The sequence below is a fragment of the Teleopsis dalmanni genome, chromosome 1 (assembly GCF_002237135.1).
Source record: "Teleopsis dalmanni isolate 2A chromosome 1, ASM223713v2, whole genome shotgun sequence".
Lineage (NCBI taxonomy): Eukaryota > Metazoa > Arthropoda > Insecta > Diptera > Diopsidae > Teleopsis > Teleopsis dalmanni.
The window spans coordinates 148,730,597-148,739,942 of record NC_051846.1 but is presented as its reverse complement, the minus strand read 5'-3'; the positions used below and the strand labels follow the sequence as shown (position 1 = coordinate 148,739,942).

At 26.9% G+C, this 9,346-nt stretch overlaps 1 protein-coding gene across 8 annotated transcripts in view; it reads left to right on the top strand.

The window, feature by feature from the left end:
* The first annotated feature begins 1,890 nt into the window (after nt 1-1,890).
* LOC119669294 (voltage-dependent calcium channel type A subunit alpha-1) overlaps nt 1,891-9,346 on the top strand; it is a 73,311-nt gene continuing 65,855 nt past the window's right edge. For all 8 annotated transcript variants that reach the window (XM_038079134.1, XM_038079130.1, XM_038079127.1 and 5 more), the window contains exon 1: nt 1,891-2,457. In XM_038079134.1, coding sequence (XP_037935062.1) covers nt 1,949-2,457 — 509 coding nt within the window. In that variant the 5' untranslated portion in view covers nt 1,891-1,948. The remainder of the gene's footprint in view (nt 2,458-9,346) is intronic.

The window sequence follows — 9,346 nt, the reverse complement described above, 5'->3', positions numbered from 1 at the left end:
ATATATAGAAATAAGCTCTAAACTATACATGGTTATCCATTTTTTAATTCCGAAAGAAATCGGTAATAAAATCCACTTGCGATTGAGTTTTTTATTAAATTCTTATTCTAACATATTGAAAGCTTAAGAAAAGAAATTATATAGTGCTATCCATTTTGTGGTTTCGGAAGTAAACGAGAAGAAAACATACTTGCGATTAAGATTTCTATCAAATTCTTACTTCAATATAGTGTTTGAATCATTAGGTATGAAACACAACATAATTCAAATGTCTTCCACGGGACATTGTACAATATTCAATCACTTTGAAACTCTGAACACTTTGAAACTCTAACGGAGTTTAGACCCTGTCACACCACCGACAAATAGCACACCTTATTGGAAGTTTTGTGGATGCAATAGTCTTTTAACATTTACTTGTTAATTTTCACTAACCCAGAAGCATTAATTTAGTCTCTAAACGCACTTATCAAACAAATGTAAAACTTATCACTGAAATAAATTATGTTAGATGAGAAATGTACATTCCATAGAATTAATAACTATTTAGTAAGTTTTCTGAAGTTGAACTGGTTTGACTTTTGTTCGACGATCCATATTATAAAATGACAAATGCCAAACCGTAAACTGAAAATATGATGGCTTGGATGGAGTTTTGTTTTAGAAATATATCACTGAAATATTGCTAATTTAAAAAATTCAAAGGAGTTTACCCTTAAAGACCATGCAACGCAGACGAAGAAGTGATCATCTATTAAGTGATTTTTTATCATGTGATCCTCAGTTGCTACATTTGCATTTAATGGAAGTTAAAAGATTTAGTCCAATGAAAGCAGGAAGAGATATGATGTATTTTATATATATATATACATTATATATATATATATATTATTATTGTGGCGATATATAATTATTTATTTTTTTTTTTCATAAAGCGGCTGTAGTGAAAAAAGAAAGTCAAACATTCGTTACATTGTAATAATAATAAAATAATAATAATAATAATAAAATAATAATATTAATAATAAAATAATAATAATAATAATAAAATAATAATAATAATAATAAAATAATAATAATAATAAAATAATAATAATAATAATAAAAAATAAAAACTAATTTAAAAGCTTTTATTTAATTTTTTTCACTTCAGCCTTTTTATTAATTATAAAAAATTGAACTAACAACTACTTCAAATATTATTATTTTTATGAGTTTTAAATCTTTAGCTTATAATAAATACTTTTTTATTCTTGCGTTTAAGAAAATGTTTTAATTATTTATAATGTATTCTAGAATTATAATATGTATAAAATAATTCATTTTTTATCCTTAATATTATTTAAGTATAAACTAAGTAAGCATTAAGTTAGCTTAGCTAAATATTTTAATCTCAACATATTAATCTAAAATTCTTTCTATTTTCAAACAAACCTCTACAAAAATATAATAATCTAACAAATTTTAATTAAAATATTTTCTCTTACATTTTTCTTTCTTTTTTTTTATTAATTTTTGTGCTTTCGTTTGTTATGATTTTTGAAATTTTAACATGACAACGACTCGCATCGCATACTGCACTGACTGCCAAAACATCATTGCCATCTCCATAAAAACATGAAACACCTCCACTGTTCATTAAACTCATCGCGGAACATAATAAAAAAAATTAAAAAATAAAATTAAAAACAAAAAAAAAATAAATAACTAAAACGCCTAACGATTTGTTAAACACTAAAATGAAAACTGATTGGAAAAATTGGAACCACAAAAATCAAATAAAAACCCACCAAAAACAAAACCCCAAAAAAAATTTGTAAACATGAAAATGAATTAATTGAAAAATTGAAAAAATTAAAAAATTTGAAAAATTGATTGAAAATAAAAAAACAGCATACGACGTGGCGCCCATTGGGTTGTAAATTTGCCATATTTTGATTTTTTCATAATGGTCGTCATCTCATTGTCATCGATAGCGTTAGCGGCCGAAGATCCCGTTCGTGAGAATTCAAAACGAAATAAAATTTTAAATTATTTCGATTATGCATTTACCGGCGTATTCACAATAGAAATGTTACTGAAAATTGTAGATTTAGGTGTTATACTACATCCTGGCAGCTATTTAAGAGAATTCTGGAATATTATGGATGCTGTGGTCGTTATATGCGCTGCTGTTAGTTTCGGTTTCGATATGAGCGGTAGCAGTGCTGGACAAAATTTATCAACAATCAAATCGTTGCGTGTTCTGCGCGTCCTACGACCATTAAAAACCATTAAACGTGTTCCAAAATTGAAAGCCGTCTTCGATTGCGTAGTCAACTCATTGAAAAATGTTGTTAACATTCTAATCGTGTACATATTGTTTCAATTTATTTTTTCTGTAATTGGTGTACAATTATTCAATGGGAAATTTTTTTATTGTACGGACGAAAGTAAACATACTTCCGAAGAGTGCCAGTAAGTAAAACAAAAAACTAATTAAAGTTTTTTAAAAATTCTAAATTTTCTTTAATTATAATTATTATTTTCATTTTTTATTTAATGAGTTTATTAACGATCTAATCAAAATATATGTGATTCTTTTCAATGTTGTGTTCATTTAATGTTTTGTACAATATATGTAAATTATAAAAAACTTAACAAAATTTTATTATTCGTCTACAAACTTAGTTGTAGATTTACAGATTCACTATAATTATAATTATAACAATGAAAAACTAAATCAAAAATTTTCATTTCTTAGATTCTACCTATCCCTTTCAATATACTAAACGATTTAGTTTTATATATACATGTTTACTTGCTACTAGATTTTAGTTTCATATACTCGTATACGTATTTAACGCTTAAACTAGATTCATTTATCGTTCTAAAATTGTTAGATGCTCATCAAATAGATAAACGTCTGCGCAACGCTAGAGATTTGCGAATATCTTTTGTCTCGCGATTAGTCCATATCTTCCATTATCTTTAAATACTAACGCTCTTTTCTTTCTTTAACTTGCTTAAACACTTTTTCGTTTACTTAGAAAATTTCATATAGAAACTATGATTTTAACTTTTCTAGTCTAACACTAGTTAATCTAACTACTGTGCTATGTCGTTTCCCAATTTAGAAAAAAATACACATTCTATGACTAAATATGAAGTGCTTAATATTGAAACAATGCTTATTAAGATTTTAAAATAAAATATATTATTTATATTAATATAACATAAAACATAAACATTTTCAAAAAAATTATTCTCATTACAATACAAAAATCATCAAAAAAACAAACTAAATTATTAATATATAGTTATTTAGAAATTGCTAATTTAATTTTTAATAATACAATACTTTTTCAATATATTAAACATTTATTTTAAATTAAAAAAAAAAAATCATGTATAAGGTATAAGGAATCATTCGTTGTCATAATGATGAAGATGCTAGATAGCAGAGTTTGAAAAGCTGATGTATCTTTACACCCCCCATGAATGGAAAATATTTTGTTTTGTTACCGAACGTGGAGAATATATATATAAATCTTCTAAAAATACAATTGACTCGTATTATTGACAAGCCCGGTTCACCTATAAGTCTTTGCCACACATGCATTTGGACTAAAAATAATATACTTAACGCATAAACATGTAGGACCTTGCAGTACCGCCAGTTAGAGTATTACTTCATAGAGCAGAACACATTTTGTACTTTACCTTTTGAATTCTATATATTTATACAGTTTTGACCATTACTATCGTATCAGAGATTATTGCTTTGTATAAGTTCACTGGTTTTAGAGATTATTACTCTTTACTGTTTACTGTCATCTGTTTCTCCTTGAAAGAAAGATTCGCTTTGTCGATTATAGTCTCTAGATTCTATATGACATCAACGAATCTCTAATTATATGGTTTAGATACATTTTTTTATTTGGGAGTTGTATTACTGACAAGTCCTAATCGGTATGAATATTCACGAAAACAAACTTGATTAATGGAATACTCACTCCATTAATCCATACTTTTATATTTTAAATTGACGAATTCTTCCACTTTGACTTTTGGGAGTGTTCCCTATACATTCTGCTTAGTTAATCTAGTCTGTATAAGATTACAATAGATGGGTTTATGCGTCACTTAGCCTGTCTTTGGCTTTTTAGTTCGTCCAATAATTTGATTAAATTTAAAGTCCTCTCAGCATTTTACTTTGCCCACTATCTGCTCTTTTGTTAGAATATAGAATAATGCAAATTAGATTATTGGATGTTGCGTTCCTTGTTTGATGAAACAAGGAACAAGACCCACCACAGTATACCACGGTGGACCCCGTAATTGTTATGGTTCATTTAAGAACGATAAGCAGTTGTCCAGTATACCGGAATAAAAATTGACAGAGCTTTAAACCAGTAAGACCACTTGGCTGTCTTGGCTGATTACCGTTTTGTTTGATTTTTTTCAGACATTCGAGAACCTAGGTTTCATTGTTATATAATTCTGTTGGATATACAATTATATTGCCCAAGAGCAAGAGTTTTTGAAAAGAAGGTCGAAATATGTCTATTGATCTTAAAGTGCCCACACCTTTTATCACACTTGTGTCTTTCAGGCACCGAGACCCAGCATAGATAGTGTACTACTGTAGGTCCCGTTAGATGTGATGGTTCATTTATGAATAACAAGCAGTTTGTCCAGCATATCTGAATATATTTTGACAGAGTTTAAGATTAGTAAGCTCATTTGGTTGTTAAACATTATGTATGTTGATTACCGCTCTATTTGATTTTTTCTCGTACATTCAAGAACCCAGGTTTCGATGCTAAATAACTCAGTTTATAAAGAGAAATATATACTTATTCTAGAGTAAGACTTTGTGGTTTAAATATGCCTGCTTATCTTCAAGTGGTCAAGTAAATTTCATTTTATTATCTTCTCAATGCTTTGGAGGCGAAATATAGCAATACAACTGATTTTTTGGATTTGAATAGTAAGTGAAAGAATTCGTATGTTAACACCCAATGTATCATATATATATATATATATATGAACTGAAAGCTGAAAACTGAAAACTGCATTTGAGGATTTCAAAAAATAGTAAATAAAATATTTATTAAGTTTTTCCATCTCCTGTCAAATTTGACAAACCGGTTTTAAGCCGACACCACTCTAAGTCGACGACGTTTAAGGTGAGTAAGAAGTACGAGTACTGGATTCGCTTATAATTAACTCCGACTGACTTCTTGTAATGTATTGAAAAGGTATTGTTAATAAAAAAATAAAATTGATTATTGTTATTAGAAAAACTATGTTATGTTATTAAGATAAATTTGAGATCATAAGCATTGATTTTGTTTTTGCAACTCATTTGAAGTCATACATTAGAATAGGCAAAAACTTGTAAAAATACAGTGTCTTGTAAAATATTCCATAGGGTACAAAATTATCAATACTTTATAAAAAAATGATAAAATGTCAATAAAAAAAATGTACTCAGGTATATACTGTGTATGTTAGAATATAAAAAATAATGAAAAGAGCGCCAACCAGGATGTCAAATCAAATTGAATCAAAGAAATACCTATAAGAATTTTTATCACATAGTTCAATTCACTTCAAGAATGAAGAAACAAACTCTAAGGGTCGTCATGGTATAAAAAATTAAACTCAAATATAAAAAAAAAATTTGTTTACAATAAATTTTCCCAAAACACACCTCCTTAATAAAATGATAAACTCGGATGTGCCAAATATTCGTGTTTATCAGGAAATTACTTTTAATTGCACTGCAAGCCACAAGCCAATTAACGCAGATACTTTTCTTATCTGTGTTGAAGTTAATTATTTATTAAAGAATATGTTTTGACGTGCAATGAAAAGTTTAAAATTCCTTATAAAAAACCATAACAAATTAACTTTTGATTTAAATTATAATTTTTTGTTTTTGTTAATGACTTTCAAAATGCGTGCACTGATTTTACAGAATGTAAGAGTAGCATTTTAAAGTTTCTCGCTTTGTTTATTTGCCTGATTACACTTAAAAAAATCATGCAAGCAAACAAAAGCCAAAAACAAAACCTCAAACAACGCTCAACACAGGCTTCCAGTTTCCTCAATGAAGCGTCTATATATATCAGTATATATATATATCAGTTACCCATCTCTATGAAAATAAAAGCCAGAATAAACTCAAAAGTATATTCATCCAGTATCCATTTTTATATTCTATACCAAAGCGAAGCAAAAGAAATCAAAAATAATTATTTTTAATAAAAAGAAAAGAAAAAAAAAAGTAAAAAAAGTAAAAAAAACATTTATCATCAAGAATTCTCATTTGAACAAACAAACTCAAACTCTTTCACATATGCAATTTTTCAAATATCACAATGGGTGTTTTATACCAAAGAGTCCATATTACTGCCAGAAGATTTCTTAATAAGCTTTAAAAAACACGCGCTCAATCAGTTAAAAACTCAGCAATGCTTGACCAACACGTCACTAAAGTCAAAGTCAAAGTCACGCACGTAATTCTCAAGTCTGGATCTGTTTTGTTAAATTTACTTCACCTCAATTATTGGACCTCAATTACTGTCAACTTTTATAGCATCGTTAATATATATATAAAAAATATGAATTAATTTTAAAATTAACAGTATTTATTTAAAATGTTCAAAAATTAATATAAAGTCTTGATAAATGTACAAAAACAAGTAGTGAAAGTTTTTTGTTTTTATAATTAGAATTTTTTTAAAACAAATTAGCAATTATAGATTATTACTTAACTTACTTTTGTGTTGAGATACAAAATTTTAATTTGTACACACTTTAATTAACGTCTAACGTCTATAAAAGTTACACAAATAAGTAGGAGTTCATTTGGTTTTAGTTCACATTTGAGATACTCGCACAAAACACACTCACTTTAATTAAAACAACAAAGGTAAATCCGCTTATCTTTTTGTTTTAAGTGTTTGCCTTCGTGTGCAATGAATAAGAATAATTTTTGTCTTTTTTATTTTTTTGGAAAGTTTATGACTCCAACACAACTCGGTTTTACGCAGCATCCCGAATCTGTGTAAAACGATTTGTCTATTTGTCTCACGTTCTCGTACACAACTTTAAATCGATGTTGAAAAAAGAATGCTCACAATATTTGCGTTAAAAATCTTAACTTTAGTTCTCACACATTAATTTATTCGGTTTGTAAATACAAAATTTATAGCTTTTTAATATTTGAGTTTCTAATAAACTTTTTATTTTTTGAAAAATATATTAATATATTAATTAATGTTTGTAAATATGTATATCGATCTACTATCTATTAGATGTTTGAAAAATTTTTAACATAAAAGTGAAGTACAATTTTACTATCAATATTAATAACATTATTAATTGATTCATTTTGCTATAATTAAAACTAAATTATTTAAATTTAAAAAGTAACCATAAAAAAAGAAATAGTAAAAAAATAAATTTAATTAAAAATAAGTTAAATTTAATTGCCAAACGCGATTTTTAATTTTTTATATTATATATTTTTAAGCAAATCTTAAATCTTCTTCCATTATAATTAATATTTTACTATTAATAAATATTTAAGTTATAAGCACTTCACACTATGCGAGTTAATGTTAAATGGTTGCTTCGCCATCTAAAGCTATAGCTGTTGTATATGTATTTATTGTTTTTAACCTATCTTAAAGCGATCTGGCACAACATGGCAATTTTTGCACAAAATTTATTATTTTTCCACTTTCGCATCGCTTATTTTATAGCAGAATTATAGCAAACATTACTTACAATTATAGCAGTATTATTGTGTAAAAATTGTGTAAGTGATTTTTTTCCTATTTGCTTGTTTCATTCAGCGTCATTCTCTTAATAATAATATTGACTCTTTTATTGTAGAAATTGATTTTTTATTGCAGATACTGATAAAACGTCTTAACATCTTATTTTAACAATATTATTGCAGATAGTAATAACTAACTAATAGTAATTACTAACTAACTAATAGTAATTACTAACTAACTAATAGTAATTACTAATAATTAGTAATAACTAACTATAATTGCAATAGTTGCTTGTCTTTACACGCACTAAAATTCACTCTCAAAATTCACTTTACTAACCCTGAGAGCAAGACTGCAGTATGAGTGTACACTTAAGACAAATTTCATAAGTAGTCTTTAGTTTGCAGTGTGAAGAGCATATAAAAAACCTTATTAAAAAATTTCAAGTATTTTTGATCACACCACGTATAACTCTTTTAATCATTCAGTAAATTGTAACCATTATAATGATAAATCGAATAATATGTTCTCTTGGTTGATTTATTTAATAATGCAAATTAAGATGTCTTCATATTATAAAAAAACAATAAGATTTTAATTGATACTTCTGTTATATATACACATATACTTCTACAATCTTTAAAAGATTATAGAGCAGCAAGAGAATCCATAATGCATAAATTTAATTATAACACTTTTTTGCAGATATGTCAAAGTTTTACCAACACATAAACAACTTCTATAATTAAATAGAAATCCAATATTTTGAAACCTGAATAAATTACTGAAACAATCTTTTTGAATTCATTTTTAATTAAATTCATTTTTGAACAGTAATTCGACAGTATACATTGTCACATAAATTGTATCTCATATCTTATAAACTACATAAATGTGTAGACGAAAACCAACTTCAGCAACATGCTTATGTTCCTAGCAACATTAAATTACTAGCAACATTGGTTTTTAGTTATAAAGCAGTATTGTTGCCAGCAATTTACCAACAGTTTTTGCTACCGTCTTTTTTTGGAAATAATTAATAGCATTATTAATTCATATATGTAAAACATTTTTATAGAATAAACTGTACTTACAACCGGAGGGTGCCATTGATTCGGAGGTCTCCATTCAAAGACACACTAACGTAGTGCTATTCATCTCATCAGGACGGGTCGAATAACACTGCAGATTACGGGTTTTATCGAATTTTCCTCTCTAGATCCATGGTATTCTGTTATGTCAATAAATTATCAATATTAAAATAGGTTCACCTCGGGAAGGGTGTAATGTAGCATCACGCACCATGGCCTTAGTATGGCATAGGCTAATGGTTTACGCGTGACCATACCCTGTTCATAACCCAAGTGTAAAGTGCTTATAAAAAATTACATGAAAACATGCAAAATTAATATAAATTATGGAATGTTTTGCTTAATAAGAGTATATATTGCATTTTAGATTGGGCTAAGCAACGCATTATTTCCATTTTAATACCAATATCCTAACTATAAATATAATATAAATTATAACTTTTAAAAGTATTATAAATTATAAATTCATTATAAATTTGT